This window comes from Pteronotus mesoamericanus, unplaced genomic scaffold (genome assembly GCF_021234165.1).
Source record: "Pteronotus mesoamericanus isolate MK-2021 breed Mesoamerican mustached bat unplaced genomic scaffold, CSHL_Meso_final contig_25, whole genome shotgun sequence".
Lineage (NCBI taxonomy): Eukaryota > Metazoa > Chordata > Mammalia > Chiroptera > Mormoopidae > Pteronotus > Pteronotus mesoamericanus.
This window is the reverse complement of record NW_026555105.1, coordinates 31660962-31682450: the sequence shown is the minus strand read 5'-3', so window position 1 is coordinate 31682450 and position 21489 is coordinate 31660962. Positions and strand designations below refer to the sequence as shown.

At 39.0% G+C, this 21489-nt stretch overlaps 1 protein-coding gene across 1 annotated transcript in view; it reads right to left on the bottom strand.

The window, feature by feature from the left end:
* SPTLC3 (serine palmitoyltransferase long chain base subunit 3) overlaps positions 1–17530 on the bottom strand; it is a 148158-nt gene extending 130628 nt beyond the window's left edge. The window contains exon 1 of the mRNA XM_054574064.1: positions 17255–17530. Within this exon, the coding sequence (XP_054430039.1) occupies positions 17255–17371 (117 nt within the window). The 5' untranslated portion in view covers positions 17372–17530. The remainder of the gene's footprint in view (positions 1–17254) is intronic.
* Positions 17531–21489: the final 3959 nt, after the last annotated feature.

Here is a 21489-nt window from a genome sequence, read left to right as displayed (position 1 = left end):
TATTGTTAGTTCTACGATTATTTTGATGAATACTTTGGTAGCTAATATTTAAACTCATGGTTAGTCAGGGAAATCTAGTGTATGTGGTCAGTCATAATTGTTCCTTAAACTTGCACATTCCACGATCAAGTGTTAATATAACAACTTGGGAAAATGATATATTTTTATATCTATTGTTTTTTAAAATATAAATTTAAATTATGAGAAGCCAAATTATCTGAACAATTCTTTTTAAGAATGTATGAGAAAATAGCACTCAATTTATCATCTTTTATTTTTCTCACCCTATTTACCTGTAGTTCAGAGATTACAGATTTGTGGTTGGTAGGAATATTTCCTTGAAACCTACACTATTTGAATTTTTAAAGATTAAATTCCAGCACTTAAAAATGAGGAGATTCCCTCCTCCTCCCACCTCATTTGGATCCCCAACTTATTTTGAAAACCCTAAGATCTATCAGGACAGAGCGTATTCTCCCTCATGGCAACAAAGAGCTTTGTTAGGTAAACCCATTTTTACCATGTCCTATTGTTCCATTCCAGGCCCTGCCTCCCTTCCAGGCATTTGCAATCTCAGTGTCTTCTGTACTGAAATGATCTTCAATGTGACAAAATTACTGAGTGGAGTAGATTCAGATGAGAGTGTTTTTTCCCCCAAATGTTTAACCTAAATTGTAAATTACTTGGCCAATGTCTTGGTTTTTAATAGGGAACAGCCCCTTCTCACATTAATTTGCAGGTTGGTATACTTTAGAATTCCAGTAAAACTATATTAGTTCAGGCCAACTAAGACAAAGGTGACAATATTTAGTCAAAATATTAAACTCAGAAGATGGTGGAGGAGTGAATGGGAGTCACGCTGACCTCCTCCCAAGATCAAACTGGAATTGTGACTAAATAGTGGAGTAATCACCTGGAAAACAATGGAATGATAGTGGGAGAGGAGCCTTGGAGACGCGGACAGTGGATTCGACTCTCACACGCGGACAGTGGATTCGACTCTCACACGCGGACAGTGGATTCGACTCTCACACATCCCAATGGGTGAGAAGAGCGGTGGAGGCTCGAGAGGGTGGGCTGGGTGCCCACGGGAACTAGCACCAGAGGGACTTTGAAATAGCCAGTTAGCTTCCCCTGAGAAGAATGGGGTCTGAATCATAAGCAGGGACCCCTAAACTACAGCAGCTAAAACCAAGAAAATACAGACAAAACTCAACCCCAAAAAGCTTAGGGGCGCTCTATGCCAGAGACAGGTGGCTGGGGATGCAAAGAGATATTTAAAGGGCCAATGCAAAAATTGCAGTGGCAGCCACCCTCCTTGATCTCTGGGTAGAGGCAGCAGCAGGGTGGGCTGGAGCCTGGGAAAAGACTGGTGAGGAAAACTTTGTGAAGAGAACTGACACAGCCGCGGGTAGAGCCTCGGTGATAACGCACCACCCACTCTGCAGCTACCATCTCGCTCAGGCATAAGGGAATCAATTAACCTGCCTTTTGTGCACTCTGCACACAGTTTATGCTTGTGAGCTGGAGGACTGAGTGCAGACTGGCTGGGAGAGCCTTGAGGAGAGGCTGGAGACAAGCATTGGGGAAAGAACGGGAGGAGGAACCGGGGAGCCCTGACTCCATCCCCGTTCTGTAGTCTCCATTGTGGGCTGGAAAGGCATGACCCCAAAGAGGCAGAAGCGGGGCGCACATACACCAGACTGCCTGCGATTGAAACGCAGTCCACACAGGGGTGGATCCTTGGCCGAAGGGGTCACAGAACTGCCCAGAGACCCCTGAGGAGAGACTGGAAACGGAGGCGTTGGGGAAAGAACGGCAGGAGGAACCGGGGAGTCCTGGCTCCTTCTCCTTGCTGTATTCTCCATTGTGCAGGAAGAGGCCACACCCCCAAAGAGCCAAAAGCCGAAAAGCACACATAGACACCCCAAAACCACCCAGTGCAGACATGCACACTTGGGCCGAGTAACCGGGGAGGGCTGGTGAATGCTTGCACCGGCCAGCAAGGCCTCCCACAGATTGGCACCGATACGGCCTGTGAGGGAGTGCACAGAGCAGCAAGGGCAGGCCTAAATTGACCTGCCTGCCTGTGACTGTGGAGCAGATCACAAAATTAGTAGATCCCAGGCAAAGGGGTCACAGAGCTACACAGAGTCCCTGGAGGAGAGACCGGAGACAGGATTAACCAGAGAGTCCTGGAGCTGACTTCCTCCCATTTCCGTAGTCCCCATTTGGCGAGGGCAAGCAACACACCTAAAAAGCCAAAAGCGGGGAAAACACACAATAGAAGACCCTAAACTGACGAGTGCTGGGGAGCTTACCGGCCAGGGGGGCCAGATGAGTACGCGAGGTCACGAATAAGCCCCCTGGTGTGGGGCAAGCACATGTGAGCCCAGGCAGGCGGGGGATCCTGCTGTGCTGGGAGCGTGCTCAGGGAGCCTGATTGAGAGTGCAGAGCAATCCCAAAAAATAGCCCAGCCCTGACCGACGGGGTCACAGAGCTGCCCCAAGCAGGAGTCAGACACAGAGAGTAGACTCCTGGAAGGCTCATACAACCAACCCAAGGTCATATAGGGTCCACCACTGACTTCATCAGAGGCAGGCCCAGAAAGAAAAGTAAAGGACAAAAATAAATAAATAAATAAATAAATAAATAAATAAATAAATAAATAAAAAGACCCACCTTCTACCATAGAAGTTTAATCCACAAAGTCAGGAAATCTAGACAGCCCAATTGAAGCAGAAGCAAAAATAAATAAAAGAAATAAGTAAATTACTTAACAGACTCTCGCAAAAAAGAGAAGAAAAAGAAGTTCCCTCCAAATGAGTGGAAATGGGGACTCCCCACAGAGAGAGCTAAATGAAATAGAGGCAAGGGAACAATCAGATACTGAATTGAAAACAATGGTTCTAGGGAATCTCAATGAGCTCAGCCAGTTTAAAGAAAACTATGAGAAACTGTAGAGAAACTATCAGGATCTTACAACAAACTATATCAACCTGGGAACGGACATAGAAACTATCAAGAAGACACAAGAGGATATAAAGAATACCATTTCTGAATTGAAGAACACAGTAGAAGGAATCCAAAGCAGGCTGGATGAAGCTGAGGATCGAATCAGTGAGATGGAGGACAAGGTAGAAAAAAGCTCCCAGAAAGAACAAGAAATGGAAAAAATGCTCAAAAGGAATGAAGAGGCATTAAGGGAAATGCAAGAAAACCTGAAACGCAATAATATCCGTATAATAGGGATACCAGAAGGAGAAGAAAAGGAGCAAGGGATAGAGAACCTCCTTGAAAAAGTAATGATGGAAAATTTCCCTAATTTGAGGAGAGAAAGGATCTCATGGATCCAGGAGGCACAGAGGACCCCACTCAAGAGGGACTCAAGGAGGTCCACTCCAAGACACATCATCATTAAAACGGCAACTATCAAAAACAAAGTGAAAATCCTCAAGGCAGCAAGAGAGAAGGAGAAAGTAACGCACAAGGGGGCCCCCATACGCCTAGGAGCTGACTTCTCAACAGAAACACTACAAGCCAGAAGGGAATGGCAACAAATATTCCAAGTCATGAAAAGCAAGGGCCTACAGCCAAGGCTGCTCTACCCAGCAAGGCTCTCAATTAAAATAGAAAGGGAAATATGGAGTTTCCCAGACAAGAGAAGGCTAAAAGAATACATCTCTACCAAACCAGCACTCCAAGATATGCTAAGGGGACTGGTTTAAGAAGATGAAGGAAAAGATTGAGAGAGAGAGGAACACAGATACAAAGAGAAAAGATGAGTAAGTTTCTATCAGTAATATCTCTCAATGTGAATGGACTAAATGCCCCAATCAAAAGACACAGGGTAGCTGAATGGATAAGAAAACATGACCCACACATATGCTGCCTACAAGAGACTCACCTCAGAGCAAGAGACCTACACAGATTGAAAGTAAAGGGATGTAAAAAAATATTCCAAGCAAATGGGCATGAGAAAAAGGCTGGGGTTGCCATACTTGTATCAGACAAAGTAGATTTCAAAACAAAGGCCATAAAAAGAGACGCAGAGGGGCACTTTATCATACTTAAAGGAAGAATCTATCAAGAAGACATCAACATTGTAAACTTATATGCTCCCAATATAGGAGCCCCCAAGTTTATAAGGAAATTGTTGGATGACTTCAAAAAAGATATAGACAGCAACACACTGATAGTAGGGGATTTCAACACCCCACTGTCAAAAATGGACAGATCTTCCAAACAAAACATTAATAAACATATTGTGGCCCTGAATGACACACTGAATCAAAGAGACTTAACTGACATATATAGAACCTTACATCCAAAGAAGAAAAATACACATTCTTTTCAAATGCTCATGGCAGTTTTTCAAAGATAGACCACATGATAGGACACAAAGCAAGCCTCAGCAAATTCAGGAAAATTGAAATAATACCAAACTTTTTCTCAGACCACAAGGCCTTGAAACTTGAAATCAACCTCAAAGAGAAACATCAAAAACTTGCAAACTCATGGAGACTGAACAGTAGACTATTAAACAATGAATGGGTCAATAATGAGATAAGAGAAGAAATCAAAAAATTTCTGGAAACAAATGAAAATGAACAGGCAACAGTCCAAAACCTATGGGACATAGCAAAGGCAGTCCTGAGAGGGAAGTTCATAGCAATACAGGCTTACCTAAAAAAGATAGAAACATTTCAAATAAAAGACCTAACACTACAACTTGAAGAACTGGAGAAACAACAAGAAATAAATCCCAGAGCAAATAGAAGGAAGGAAATAGTCAAGATTAGAGCAGAACTGAATGACATAGAGACAAAAAGAACAATTCAGAGGATCAATCAATCCAGAAGCTGGTTCTTTGAAAAGATAAATAAAATTGACAAGCCTTTAAGCAGACTCATCAAGAAAAAAAGGGAGAGGACCCAATATAATATCAGAAACGAAAGAGGAAAAATAACAACTGATACCATAGAAATACAAAGGATCGTTACAAAACTACTATGAACAATTATATGCCAATAAATTTGAAAATCTTGATGAATTGGACAAATTTTTAGAAAAGTATAATCTTCCAACACTGAAGGAGGAAGAAACAGAAAGCTTGAACAGACCGATAACAGTTGGGGAAATTGAAGCAGTAGTCAAGAAACTCCCGGCACACAAAAATCCAGGGCTGGATGGTTTCCCAGGGGACTTTTACAAAACATTTAAGGAAGAGCTAAGCCCTGCCCTTCTCAGACTATTCCAAAACATCCAAGAGGAGGGAAGACTCCCAGACTCTTTCTATAAGGCCAGCATCACCCCGATCCTCAAACCAGATAAAGATCCTACAAAAAAAGAAAACTACAGGCCAATTTTGCTGATGAACATAGATGCTAAAATCCTCAACAAAATATTGGCAAACCACATCCAGCAATACATTCAAAAGATTATCCACCACGATCAAGTGGGATTCATCCCAGGAATGCAGGGATGGTTCAATATACACAAATCAGTAAACGTGATACATCACATAAATAAAAGAAAAGACAAAAACCACACGATCATCTTGATAGATGCAGAAAAAGCATTTGATAAGGTACAGCACCCATTTATGATCAAAACACTCAGCAAAATGGGAATAAATGGGGCATTCCTCAACATAATAAAGGCCATATATGAAAAACCTACAGCCAATATCATACTCAACGGGCAAAAACTGAAATCTTTCCCATAAGATCGGGAACACGACAAGGATGTCCACTTTCACTGCTTCTTTTCAATATCGTATTGGAAGTCCTAGCCACAGCGGTCAGACAGGAGAAAGAGATAAAAGGCATCCAAATAGGAAAGGAGGAAGTAAAGCTATCATTGTTTGCAGATGACATGATAGTGTACATAGAGAACCCTGTAGCCTCTACCAAAAAACTCCTCAACCTAATAAATGAATTTGGCAAAACAGCAGGATACAAAGTCAACATTCAGAAATCAAAGGTATTTTTGTAAACCAGCAATACAATAGAAGAAGAAGAAATCAGAAAAAAAATACTATTCGCTATAGCAAGAAGAAAAATAAAGTACCTAGGAATAAATTTAACCAAAGATGTAAAAGACCTGTACACAGAAAATTATACAACATTGAAAAAAGAAATTAAGGAAGACACAAATAAATGGAAGCATATATTCATGCTCATGGATTTGAAGAATTAATATCCTCAAAATGTCCATACTACCCAAAGCAATTTATAGATTCAATGCAAGCCCTATTAAGATACTAATGACATATTTCACAGAAATAGAACAGACATTTCAAAAATTTATATGGAATCATAAACGACCCTGAATAGCCTCAGCAATTTTGAGAAAGAAAAACAAAGTGGCAGGGATCACAATTCCGGACATCAAACTGTACTACAAAGCCACTATACTCAAAACAATCTGGTACTGGCACAAGAACAGGCACATAGACCAGTGGAACAGAATAGAAAGCCCAGAAATAAGCCCAGGTCTCTATGGACATCTAATATTTGACAAAGGGGGCAGAAGCATAAAATGAAGCAATAATAGCCTCTTCAACAAATGGTGTTGGGAGAGCTGGACGGCTACATGCAAAAAATTGAAATTGGATCATCAGCTGACACCATACACAAAAATAAACTCAAGATGGATAAAAGATTTAAATATAAGTCACAACACCATCAAAGTCCTAGAGGAGAACATTGGCAGGAAACTCTCAGATATCCCACGCAGCAATTTTTTCACTGATATGTCTCCTAAAGCAAGGGACATAAAGGAAAGAATAAACAAGTGGGACCTCATCAAAATAAGAAGCTTCTGCATGGCAAAAGAAAACATCAGCAAAATGAAAAGGGAGCCAATCATATGGGAAAATATGTTTGCTAATGATACATCAGATAGAAGTTTGATCTCCAAAATATATAAAGAACTCACTCAACTCCACTCCAAGAAGGCAAACGATCCAATCAAAAAATGGGCAAAGGACCTGGGCCGACGCTTTTCCAAGGAGGAGATACAGAGGGCCCAGAGGCATTTGAAAGGATGCTCAGCATCACCAGCCATCAGAGAAATGCAGATCAAAACCACCATGAGGTACCACCTCACACCGGTCAGAATGGCCATCATAAACAGATCCACAAACAACAGGTGCTGGTGAGGATGTGGAGAAAAGGGAACCCTAGTCCACTGTTGGTGGGAATGCAGACTGGTGCAGCCACTGTGGAAAGCAGTGTGGAATTTCCTCAAAAAGCTGAAAATGGAACTGCCTTATGATCCAGTGATTCCCCTGCTGGGACTATACCCTGAGAATCCCATAACGCCAATACAAAAGAACCTATGCACCCCAATGTTCATAGCAGCACAATTTACAATAGCCAAGTGTTGGAAGCAACCTATATGCCCATCAGTAGATGATTAGGTCAAAAAGTAATGGTACATATACACAATGGAATACTATGCAGCAGAAAGAAAAAACGAACTACTAAACTTCGTGACAGCGTGGATGGGACTGGAGAGCATTATGCTAAGTGAAATAAGCCAGGGGGTGAAAGACAAATACCATATGATCTCACCTATAAGTGGAACCTAACCAACAATACAAAGATGCAAGCAAAATAAGACCAGCAACACTGAAAGGAAAAGAAATCAACAGAGAGAAGAGGGAAGAAAGGAGTGGGGGTGGGGTAAAGGAAGGGAAGGGGAAAGTCAAGGAACATATAGCAAGGACTCATGGACAAAACCAAAGGGGAAGAGCTGAGGGAGGGAAGGAGAGACGGGACAAGGGAAAGTGGTGGGGGTAGGCAGAGACAAATGTATTTGAGAAAATAAATTAAAATAAATAAAACATATTAAATTCAGTGTATTTCGAAGTAAATGTAATAGATTCCTTGTAAGTATTTAGGTTAACATCAATCCATTTCTACCAATGTTTCCAAAAAAATTTGTTTTTAAGAAATTTTACCAACTATGTAAAATTAATTTATAATTGGCAGATATTAAATATATTTAAAATCCCATATTATTTTAATTAAGAAAACATAACCCCTGAACACACATACTCTCTGGAGCTGGTTATTCCTTTATAGGTATTATGGTAAATTACAGGCCACTGCAGGTTGAATAATTGCACTTCAGATTTGGCACCCCAGATGGTTATGATTTTGCATTGGTGGTATCTGAATTTGTTGTATTTGGATAAATAAGCCAGGTACTCATCTTAAGCATACAGTCCTTATGCCAAAACACAAAACAAATTGAAAGCAAATGGATAGCCACACAAATTCTTCCCTCAAAATGTAAATGCCAGCACTGAAAATGAGTATGATGAAATTGTGGAACAAATTTTCTAGATATTTTAAAGAAATATAGAATATCCATGTGTTCACTTACTTATTGCTGTTTAACAAACCACCACCACACTTAAAACAACGATCACTTGTTTGCTCAAGAATCTGTAATATGCGCAGGACTTAGCGGGGACAACTCATCTATCAGAGCCAACAGACCTCAGGCTGGAGGATTCATTTCCAAGGTAGCTCACTCATACAGTTTGCAAGTTGGTGCTTCATCTCAGCTAGGAGCTCAATAAGGATGCTTGGTTTTCCTCTACTTGGGCTTCTCCTCCAGGCAGCTTGGGCTTCCTTCAGTCATGCTGCCTGGGCTCTAAGAGTGAGTGTTCTAGGAGGACTGGGTTCAATCTATAATTATTCTTTGAACTTTAGTCTCAGAAGTCCCAGATAGTGCCTTCTGCCACATTTGATAGGCCAAGTAAGTCATTAGGTTCAGTGCAGATTGAAAGGGAGTAAAATAGATTTCACTTCTCAATGGAAAGTATATCAAATAATTTACAACTATCTTTGATTTACTGCATTGCATATCTAAGATACCACCATTACCAGGAAATGCTGTGCTAAGTGAACTGCTTATTCAGGGTGACCACATGCTCATGAAGAAAGTTTCTGAAAGGCAGATTATCTCTAGAGCTCCATCTGGGGCTCAGTATAAATTTATGTGATTCAGGGTTACATGGAGTTGGTTTCCTTTAACTTAGAATTGTTTAAAATAAAAAAAATGGGTGAAGGCCAGTACACTGTTGCAATGTGTCTGTGGATGAACAATATTGCATATTGAAGTCTTTGGTGTGTGACAGTTTGTAGTCATTTGCAATAATAAACTCAAATTTTCATTAACAATAGTGAAGCAAGCAAGCAAAACAACTCAGGGTACCTTTAACTCACACTAACTCTGCTCTTTAAGGCTGAGTTTAGTTTGCCCTCTCTCTGTGCAAATAAGTATGAGTCTCATTTCTACTAATATTTGTGTTTAGAGAGACAGCACCGACTGAGAAATACAAACTTGGGTTTTAGAATTAGGAAAATCAGGTTCCAACACTGGTTTTGATGCTTCTGAGTTGATGACTTTGCTTAACTTACTGAAGATTTGTTTCCTCACCTATAAAATGGATCTGATAGTAATGATATCTACCTTGTAGGAATGTTGTGAGATGACTAATGCAAAGCAGTTGGAATGCCTGGCACTTAGAAAGAATGCAGTATGTGTTAGGAATTATGCAATATGTAATTATTATTTTCTTGATTTCTTCCCAAGGTTTTTAACTATAGGCCAACATGTTAGAAGTTAGAGCATGATATTCATGAATATTTTTGGTCACAATGAAAGCATAATCCCTTTTCTTTTTTTTTTTTTTTAATGTGTATTGGTACCTTAGTCAACTGGAATTTTCAGTTTTTAAATAAGAGTTTTTAGGTCTATTTTAGTGGGAAGTGGATAATACCATGGGGTTCTGGTATCAAAAGAAGTTGGGCTAAGGTGTATGGTCTAGAGATCATGTTCCAGTTTTCTTATTGCTGGGTGATCTTGGGAAAGTTAAGTTTTCAGAGCTTCAATGTCCTCATCTACACAGACATGGCTGTAGTATTCATTTAACACTATTGTTATGAGACTAATATGAGGCAAAAGAACCTGGCACGAAGCAGCTACCAACAATGCTATTTATTAGCCTTAATATTATTATTGAATTGAGAAAAGTAGGTAGATTATTCTAACTTTCAACCTAATTTCATACTTTATCAACACAATCTAAGAAAATAGACATGTTTTCATCTTTCATGGAAGCTGATCCTAGCTTATTCCTTTCTTTCACTTTCTTCACTTCTTTTCTTTTTTCTTTACTTTTTAAATTTCCATTTCTACTTCCTTCACATATTCTACTATTTTCTCATTTTCTCTTTAGTTTCTGGGTGTTTTCTGTGTTGGTTTCTAAAAGTCTTTTATATATTAAGACATTTGCTTTTTGTGACATGAATTGTAAATATTTCCTGGTCTGTAGTTTGCCCTGTGATTATTTTCTGAGTTTTTTCTTTTTTGTTATATTTTACCACAGAGAAAGTAATGTTTGATTTTTATGTAGTCGAAATTTTTTGATCTTTTCTTTTATGGCTTCTGTGTATTATATCATAGTTGTAAAGACTTTTCCCATGTACATCTTATTTTAAAATTTATTTTTGAGCACTTTCATGGATTAATTTTAACAATTAAAAAAATACTTATCTGTTGATGCACTAGTACATAGCCTATCTAACTCTTGTACTACATAACATCCTGTATTAGTTGATGGGGCCAGTCACCTCTTATTATAACTCTTTTAAATAATTCTTCTGTTTAATCTTACTTGTTAATTTTTCCACATCAATTTTAACATCATTTGATTCATTGAAATTATGTCATTTTATTTACTGGACTCACACAAATTTATAGTTTAACTTATGCAAAATTAAAATATTTTTCATCTTGAGTCTTCCTATCCATGAACATTGTATGTCTTTTCACTTATTACAGTTTCTTTCATGTCCCTCTGTCACATTTTAACACTCTTCATATTGATCTTAACTTTATATCTGACACCTATTCCCACATACTTCATGGTTCTTATGCTATTGTAAGTGGGTTTTTTATTTCAATTATACTTTCTGATTGATTTTTCATTATTTTTTATGATTTTTTAATGTAAATAAAATAATTAAATTTTTCTTCATGGTTTCTGCTTTTTCACTTTGTTTGAGTGCAAGGGAAACAAATCACGGTGGGAATATCCAGCCTTGACCTATCCCTCATGTTCTCTCCATTGTCAGACACAATTGGTAGACTCTGTTTATGTTGTTTAATAACATAAAACCAGTTTTCCACAGTGATTAGCTCATGATGCCAAAGTTAATTTATAAACCATGTTCTACAAGTCACCAGAGATAAAACCCACACAGTGTGAGAAAGCCACATCTCATCATGGCAATTCTCTTCTCAGACCTCCATCACTTATGAATATATTGGATATTATGGCAGACATTCTTGATGCAGCATCCAGATCTCCTTGCATTCTGATAGTTTATTTATTTATTTTAAAGATTTTATTTATTTAATTTTGGAGAGAGAGGAAGGAAGGGGGAATGAGAGGCAGAGAAACACTGATGTGAGAGAGAAATATCAATCAGTTGCTTTTCTTATGTGTCCTGTCTGGGGACCAAATTCACTCCCCAGGCATGTGCCCTGACTAGGGATTGAAATAGCGATCTTTTGGTTTGCCCAACCAAGTGAACCACACTAGTTAGCCACACCACGTCAGTCTTGAGTGAGCTAGTAATTTCTTACTAAAAGTATCTTTAGATCAATTTTAGGGCTTTCTCTAGTCATTTGTAAGCAGGATAAAAGTCCCATGTGGTTAATGTTCCTGGGAGTGTTCCTCAACTGATAATGGACAGGAATTGGTCAATATGTGAGGATCCCCCCAAAACAGAATTTACTTATAAAAAATTACAGATTTATTCTCACATGTTTAAACTTCAGTCACCTTCAAAGTACTCTCCATTTGATGCAATACACCTAGTGAGACTTTTTTCCACTGCTCAAAACAGTCTTTGAACTAGTCAATTTTGATGCCTTTTAGTGCTTCTGCCATTTTTTGTTTCACCTCTTCCACATCAGCAAAATGTTTCCCTTTGAGGATTTTTTTTTCATCCAGAGAAACAAAAAAAAAGTCACTCAGGGAAAACTATGTTAATAGGAAGGGTGGGGCATGGTGGTCATGCTGTTTTTGGTCAAAAAACGGCTAACACTTAGCACTGTGTGGACGGGTGCACTGGTAAATCATCCATCATGAAATGGGCAAATACGTTGTAAGAGTCTTTAAAAAAATTCACTGAAGCTGAATGCAGGCTCTCACAACAATGCCAGCTATTACACTATTGATTCAGATGGGTTCCTAGAACACTCACCTACAGGGGAAGCCTCTATTACAAGATGCCTGCCCTCCAGAGGATAATTCCAAGTGTTTTGGGTCCCCCCGATATGCCTCTTTTACTTGGCCCTTAGTTGGACAACTTTGAGGCATGCTCTATATCATTGTCTAGACATCTGAAAAATTCTGAGCCCCAATTTCCCATAGTGGTAACCTATTCATGATTATGTTGACTTCCTTCCCTTCTGTGTCTCACTTCATGATTACCCTAATTCCTGGGTTCAACTTCCAAATACATTTCTTGCATTAAAATCTTTATCTTTGGGCCTGTTTATTGAGGATCATAAAATAAAACAAAGGCATTTTACAATCTTATCTCACCTACTTTTACAGTCCCATTACCTGTTCCTCTTTATTAAGCATCCTAAACTTCATATCATTAACCCAGCCTCCGATGCTCAAACATGTCATGTTCTGATGTTTTGTATCTATCTAAGAGCTTTTCCCTCTGTTAGGATGCTTTTCCATGACTGTGTATGTGGCTATTTTGTTTTTAAGACTTGGTTCAAAATTCATTCTGTCTAAAGTGACTTTGTCTTCCTAGCCAGGGCCAAATGCCCTCTCCTCTATGCTCCCAAGCATGGTCCACATATCTCTGCTGTGATGAGCTGTTTCCCAAAATGGTCACAATAATTTCACCAATCTCTCACAATCTTTTGCTATGTGACTTTGCAGATACCCTCATTAAGAAGCAGAATCTAGCCCTGTGTAGCATGGCTGTTGGTGGAGCATTTTCCTGTAAACCAAAAGGTTGATGGTTTGATTCCTGGTCAGGGCACATGCCTGGGTTGCAGATTCAGTCTCAAGTCGGGGCAAGTATAGAAGGCAAACAGTTGATGTTTCTCTCCCACATCAGTGTTTCTCTCCCTCTCTTTCTCCCGGCCCTCCTTTCTCTATAAAATCAAAAATAAAAAACTTGAAAAAACAGCAGAGTCTATTTTCTCTACCCTTGCATCTGGGCTGGTCTTGTGACTAGCTTTGATGACAGAACACAGCAAAAGTAAGCCTATGCCAATAAGGGGATATGCATTTTCCATTTTCACTCTTTTGGAAGCTAGCCTTCATGTAAAAAAGCTTATGTTACTCTGCAGATAATAAGATACCACATGGAGAAGGTATCTTTATAAAAGAGATACAAGGTAACTTGCATGACAACTAGCATCAAGGTCTCAGACATGTGAGTGGGTCCTTCTTGGATACATGTCAAATACCACGTTGGAGCATGGACAAGCCCTACCCAAGTTCCTGGCCCACAAAAATCATGAACAATACAGTAGTTGTTTTAAGCTATTGAGTTTCATGGTGCTTGTTATATAGCAATAGATAACTGCAACATCTATTATAGAACTTACCATTAAAAACTATAATTACTTGTTTACTTGTCAGTCTTTCACACTTGTGAACTATGCATAAATGGGGACTGAATATTTTCATCTTAATACCTGCAGTACCTGACACACAGGAAAGCTTTACCATGATGATCCAATAAAAATAATGGGGGCTCAGCAGGGAGGTCACAGAAAAAACTTGTTACATTGGGATTTTTTTTTTTTAGGAAATCAGAACCAAAAAACAAAATGTACTAGAGATGATTGTAGATGAGAATGAAATGAAAATTTGGAGTAATTACATGGGATTTCCAAAGCATTTAGTTCATGAATTCTCCTAATACGTGGTCAGATTGCTAACCTCTGTTTAAATCAATGTGCAGCCTAGATGAGCCCTGCAAACACTAATGTTTACAGGGACCTGCCAAGCAGTTTCTGCTGTGTACAAATGAACTGTCAGTCATGGTTCTTACCTCCAGAAGAAGTTTATGTCATAACAGAAAAGCAGCTGTACCAGGATATTGTGGGTCTCAAGAGAACATAGTAAGGTGTGGAAAACAGGAAGATTAGCTTCAGTCATAATTTTCATGCCAATAGGTAAATTACAAACTTTTTAATATATCTTTACATGTCCCAAGGATAATAGATTCTTAATAAATATTGGTGACTGAATGAATAAACAATAGAATGAGCAGCTGCCATTTAGGGGTCACTATATGATGTTTTGTCATGTTACAATGTTGAGGGCCAAGAACACACTGAATTAGAATAATTCTAACCCCAGGACATTTTTGTTTGCTATGAAAGGAAATGATTAGGAAAAATTTCAACAGTTTTCTTTCATCTCTTAGAATCTATTTCATAGAAGAAAATGCAGGCTCTATTCCATGAATATACCTCTGAGGAAATGCAATATTAAGAGCATTAAAGACACAATGACTACCTTCCTAGCTTCAGGCTTTCCTAATAAAATTTATGACCAGGTCCAAAATACTGAGTGGGGGTCGCAGAGCAATTATATGGAGATTAAGTTAATGAATAGAAAATTAAAGAAACTATCAAGTTTGGGTGAAGACATTAAGGGTCCTTCTGTCTGTTATGTGGGTATGCGCAAGAGGAGTGAGAACAAATCCTCTCTGACAACAGCTCTCTCCCTCAAGAGCAAGAGATAGGTTAGCATATCAGAAGTGATCAAAGAAATGGCTTTAATCAGTGATGAAAACCAATGATCAGAGCATTCTCAGGTCATACGAAGTTTAAAGAGAAAAAGAAAAGGCAATACAGTCAAGTTCCAAAAAAGGCCCAGAAAGGAACTCTTGGTTTCCAGAGCAGAATCTGGGTCCTCTGCCAATGTCAAGGCTGGGGAAGTGGGCCTCAGCCCCAATGCCAGGGCAGGGAAGCAAGGCTGCATGGGGACAAAGAAAAGGAGGGCTCCTGAGAGGCTGCCTAACACTGCTTTTTTAAGTTATGTCTTTATTCCAGAAAACCCTGTGTTAACAGAATCTTACAGGGTATCCCAATATATACTGGAGACAAATGTATTGCCATGTGGATGCAAAAAAACAGGAAGAATTAGGGGATCTTCAGAGGAGCTGGAAGGACTTTAGATGCTGCTTCATAGGACTCTAGGCAGGCAGAACATACTTGGAAGACTACTGGCCCAGGACATTGGTAAGCCTTTATGGATTCCTTATCCACTGTACAGGTTTTTGATCAAGACCAAGTTTGTTAAAGGGCCACTTGGCAAAATGTACTAAAACTCTAACTGAGGATCATAATAGTGAAGACATATTCATCCACATCATGGCAAGGAAGCAGGCCTTTGTCTGTCTTTCAACACTATGGTCTCAGCAGGGTTTATTTTTTCTGGAAAATATTTTTAAGCAGTGATTGGGGCTCTCAGTGGTTGCCAATTCCAACTTAGTGACACTTAAATTTATCTGAGCCAATAGGTTCTAGATGGCTCTTTAGGAAGGCATCTTGTCAGAAAAGATAACAACAGCCTTGATATTTCCTGTAGCTCTCAGGGAAGCCTCAAAGTCAAAGGCTATTTAGTAATGAACCTTTACTTAAGGAGCACTTAGCAACAAACCTTTAGGATACTGGCTTTTGTTCTTACTTAGGAACGGTTGTAATGGCAGCCATCTAGCTACCTCAGACCCTAGAAAGTGGTTATAAATCCAAAATAAGTAAAGAGAGGGGATGGCTTGGAGGGCATCTCAGCCCAAATGAGAGCCCTCAGGGTCAGAATGTTTCAGAACGTGAGTAGGCAAGTGTCCAGCATCACAGGCATTTCAGGGACAAGGAGTATCTTGGGTGATAGTCTGGACTGACACATTGACAAATAGTACAGATTATTATGACTGCCCTCATACAAATGACAGGGTTGAGTGTTTTCTCATTACACGGCACTAAGTTTCAAATACTCAGCGGGGAGAGTCCAGGCCTGAGATTTTCGGCAGACACTCTTAAGGCTAGGGTAATGCCTTTTTTAAAGAGTTGACCACAGCCTATTTACATACAGCCTATGCTCCAGAGTGCCCCCCTCCTCATTGCCCCTTCATCTCTTCCAACTCGATATACAGATTTAATGTACTGAGAGGTGGATTGGCTCCCAGCGAGCCCAACCTGTCCTGTGATCTTACAACAATCTGACCTTTCCCCTGGGCTGGGCAGATGCTGATTCTCTGAGGAAGGATGAGTGGTGGAGGACTGCAAGAGTGCCCTGCCCAGCTTCTCATTTCCCAACAGTGAAGCTACCTGTTTGGTTATGCTAATTTGCTTCTGAAGCAGGTGAGCTCACCACTGCTACTCAGAGCAGTGAGCTAGGGCATCATGTGGAAAATGGGGAACTGCCTTGCCCAGCTCCCTCTTTGAATAAGTGAACAATATTTATTGAGTTCCTTCTCTTCCTCCTCAGTATAGCCCCATCAAACATTTCAGGAGCCAAAAACTGTATCAAATGATAAAATAAAAGATTGTTTGATTCCTGTGTGCAGCATGTAACAATAAGCCACACTTTCTGAAGTGTCTTCAAAAGAAAGGCCATGATGTCAAGTTTCAAAGAAAGACTCTGGCTGAAAATCAAACTGCAAGCTATGACAATGCTTCACTAAACACCAAAAGTAATTCACCTTTTATCCAGAGAGGTATTTCTCATGGAAAGGGGAAAATGCCATTCATACCACATACTCTGGGCAACTTTCAGTTTACTTCCACTTCCTCTTTTTCTTATGAAGCATAATGAATGTAGCCTGTCATGATTTTCTGATGGACTGAAATTTAGCTGAAAAGTTTGAAGCTTCACAATTCTGTCTCCAGAAATGCTTGAGGGACAATAAAAGTCTAATAGGTATGTTTGTATTTTTAGGGTTTAAAAGGCTCTTGGGACTACATATTCACCTCTCTTATACAGAGAAGAAATTCTCTCATTAACCCACACTTAAGCCGTTTGGTAGCCAAACATTATGAAATTAGCTGAAATGAAGAGTCTAAACACATAACACTTCTTAAGATGGACTTTCAGCTAAGACAGCTTCAAACAGCTTTAAAAAGAAATATTGAAATGGTCTGGTCATTTGGAGTCAGGGAGAAATTGCCTCTTACCTGGGCTTCTTTCGCTATCCCATTCTTTGTACAGTTTCCATTCTGTGAGTTGTCACTTTGCTTCTTGTGATTGGGTAGTTTTCCGTTGCAAACAGCACCACCTCCAGAACTGGCCATTTGTATGAAATGATGGAACCCAGCAGGTTTTTCTCCGGTGTTTCTCGGCAAGCTGCAGTTTTGAAGTTAGTGAGGGGATGGCATAAAGCACTTGGGGCTGAGCGTTTAGAGGAATCCTACCAATCAGGCTTTTCCAGAAGAAGAGCAACAGTCTATCTTTTGATCAGATCTTTGAAACTACAAACAAAATGTTACCTTTCCACTCCTCAGTTCAGACTGTGGCTTCCTAACTCCTGAAGCAGCAGAGATTGTCCAAGGACTGAGGAAATGAGGAGACTGCAAAAGCCAGTGGTGAACTATGAGGGGGCGGTCTGGGAGGAGGAAAAATTTTTTAAAGACATACACACACAGCACACTCATCTGGAGTCATCTATGTACTTACAGTCAGTACTGAATTTACATCTCTCCCCTACCTTTCCCTTGCACATCTAATTACATTTTCTTGGTTGTAAATCAAGCTCAAAGTCAACAATTCTTTTTGCAGTAAAATAACATTCAGAAGTAATTACCAGGAGCTGGGAAAGGAGAGAATAAGTTACCGTTTAAGAGGCACAGAGTTTTAGTTGGAGAAGACAGAAAAAGTTTTGGCAATAGATGGTGCTAATGGCTGCACAACAATGTGAGTGTACATAATGCCACTGAACTGTAAATTTTAAAATAGTTAAAATGATAAATTTTATGTGATGCATATTTTACCACAATACAAAAATGGGGAAAGAAAGAATATTCAGAACCCACCTAATGTTAAACTTACTTAATATTTAACCTAAGGTTAAAAGCAATGATGTAATGAAAGGTACTAACTCATAAAGAATCCCTGTAATACAGAAGTCTAGGAGGTCTTATCATGGCTCCATTATCTTTATTATGTGAACTTGGGGAGGGGGAAGCCATTTTCTCTCTTTATGCCTTACTTTCTCCACCTATAAAGTGAGATAAAATATTTTTGTGGCTAATGCTTGATGGTGATAGGAAAACAAAACATTGGTTTGGTGAGTCAGGTGTGGTGGGGCAGATGGTGACCGTAGCATCCCAGTCCCAAGCAGTTCTAGTTTACTTGTTAGCTCAGTTGCTCAGTGCTTCGATCAGAGGTGTGTTTTCTCCTATCACTATCAAATGGCATGTAGTGATATGGTTGTCAGTGTCAATCATTTAAAGCCTGCTGAGTCCTCCCAAACCCACTTTCATTGTTTTCCTGAATCAAGGCTTCTTAAACATCAGACACTTAGAAAAGTAACCCATTTATTGGGTCAATGGACAAAAACAAATAAAGAGAAAACAAAAACAAAAAGATAGGAACAGCCCTTGCTGTCAAAATCTCATTTCCTAGTTCTCAGATTTGGATAGGTTTTGTTTCTCTTCCAGAAAATGGTGGCTTACAGAGGAGATTGTGATCATGCTTTTCTTAACCACAGTTTGCATGTGAGAGTTAATACCAAGTTAATACCCTTTGTGTCTCAAGCTCAGAATTTATATTGCATCTCTCCTAGCCATTGCTGTCAGAGCAGAACTAGCTTTTTATTGGTCTCTCTCTTCCATGGTCATTACACTGGGAGTTGGGAGCTAAACCTGTGTTGTTGGCTTATTTTCTCTAGACATATCCAAAAGATTGATGGAAGGGTAGGAGGGAGCGCTGATCACTGTTGGCCTGACTGCCTCAGCTTACTGAGAAAGACAGGTTGAAGACACTGTTATTTTGACTGAGATTTACTGACCTGTAGAAAATTATTACTAACATGAGGATTTTGAAGTAAAACTAAATTCTGAACATTAGATATTTTTATTCTTCCTTCTTTTGTTCTTTCTTTTTCTCTTTCTTCTCTTAAATTTTCCTTTTTCTTCTACTTTTCCTCTTCCTCCACTTTTTCTTCTTGCTTTTTATCTTCTTTTTACCAAGGGACAAAAACTATACATTAAAAAAATCTCAAAACATAGATGAAATCTGCTTCACTTTTGTTTTCTCCTAATCCCAATTTGCCAAGGTTAGAAAATCAAGCATAGATGTTCAGGAAATGTCTACCATGTATTTTCACTCTTACAACTTTCCTACTTGCCATATTGGAATATGTGAATTGCTGTGTGCACAAAATCATCTGAACATACCAACCATTCAGCATCAGATGCTGAGGACAGGCATAATCAATGGTAACTCACTGTTTTATACCATCTCCAGTGAAAATAAGTGTGCAAGTCTGTTTGAGTAAGTGGTAGCTTTGAGTGTAAAATATTGATTGCTTCTAGTCTGAATGTTTGTGTTCCCCTCAAAATTCTTCTGTTGAAATCTTAACTCACAAGGCAATGGTATTACGAGGTGGGGTTGTTGAGCGGTAGTTAGGTCATGTCATTAAGATAGAGACCTCATAATGGAATTAGTGCTCTCATAAAAAGATGTCAAGAAGTTCCCTTGCCCCTTCAGCCATGTATGGTTATAGCAAAAATATGCACCTTTAGGAAGCGGGTCCTCACTAGACACCAAATATTCTGGTGCCTTAATTTTGGACTTCTCAGCCTTCATAACTGTGAGGAATGAATTCTGTTGTTTACGAGCTATTCAGTTTATAGTATTTTGTTATAGCAACCCTAATGAGCTAAGACATTGATCAACAGTAAAACACAGACTAATTATTGAGTATGATTCGATGTCTCTGAATAAATAAATGTATTTTAGATCAACCAGTAAACCCGACAATTGTTTGAATAACTATTGTTTATTAGGTTATTTGCTAAGCTTCTCATTACAACAATGAACAAGACGTAGGCAGTCTTTGCCCCCACAAAACTAAGAGTTAATAGCACCTGCATATCTTCTACTCAAGATCTATCATTATTAAAGGTAAAAATAAACTTTTCCTTTAGTGTATTAAGGATGAAGAACAAATTAGTTAATGATGTTCTTGTGGTGTTATCTGAAGGGACACTTTTGTCCAGATACCAGCTTCTAGAGGTAGGCAAGAAAAGGAAGTTCAGAGGCTTGGTAATGTGTTCTGAAAAAGCTTTGGAACCGCTTGGAGATGGAAAGTTGACAGAAAAGAAGAAATGAGCAAAATTAATGGTCAAAATTGTACAGTGTCTAGAAATCTATTTGGTGAATTAATCTTTTCTTGTATAATGGCGGGTAATGATGATGCAAAAACTAAAGTTCCAGCAAGTTAAGTGACTTTACAAAGCTCCAAGACTATGTGGCAGAAGTAGATCATGAACCCTAGGTTTCTGAGTCCAGAACAAATCTCATTTCCCTAATATCATGATTTCTGCCCCTCAGCTGTTGTCTTTATATATCAGTCAAGAAGAAAAATAACAGAAAGTGATATGATTTTGGAAATTTAATTGAACTGGCCAAATAACAAAAATTGTTTTGCCTTTCTGATTCATTAAAATATGACGTCTCTTAATTAGAGGCAAAGATCTAATGACATCTCAATATCTACTGGAATTTCATTGTCTGGGATTCTTCTACAGGGGAGTATTTAAATTTTTAAAAAAATTCAGTCTGGATAATTCTCAGTATAAGATAATTCCGCTCAAAGACTTTTTATCAACAAGTTGTAAACATCATGATATAGAAGGCCAGGTACCAACATTACAGATGTCACATGTCAGGGTTTCTTTTCTTTTCTTATTTAAAAAAAATTATTTATTTATTTTTAGAGAGAGGGAAAGGGAGGGAGAAACATCAATGTGTGATTGCCTCTTGCATGCCTCCAGCTGGAGGACCTGGTCCACAACCCAGACTAGAAATCATACAGGCCACCCTGTAGTTCACAAGCTGGCATTCAATCCACTGAGCCACACCAGCCAGGGCTCTTTTCTTTTTTTTCAAAACATGGGCTAATGAAATGGCAATGCTCTTTTAAATAAAAAAAAATCATGTTAGCAATGACTACTACCTGAGGTCAGCAACAGTGGAATATTTCTGTTTTTCTTCCAGGAAGTAGTGTCTACATAAGTCCTTGTAGTAACAACTACTCTCAGAGTGTCTCTGAGCAAAGAACAGGGTTCATCTTACTTATGGATATCAGTTTTGCCTATGAAACTGAACATGTATTTTTAAAAAAGGTCCAGGATTCAGACTCTCAAAATATAGAGCTGGATACTTCTAAGAAGCACTCAAGAACTAC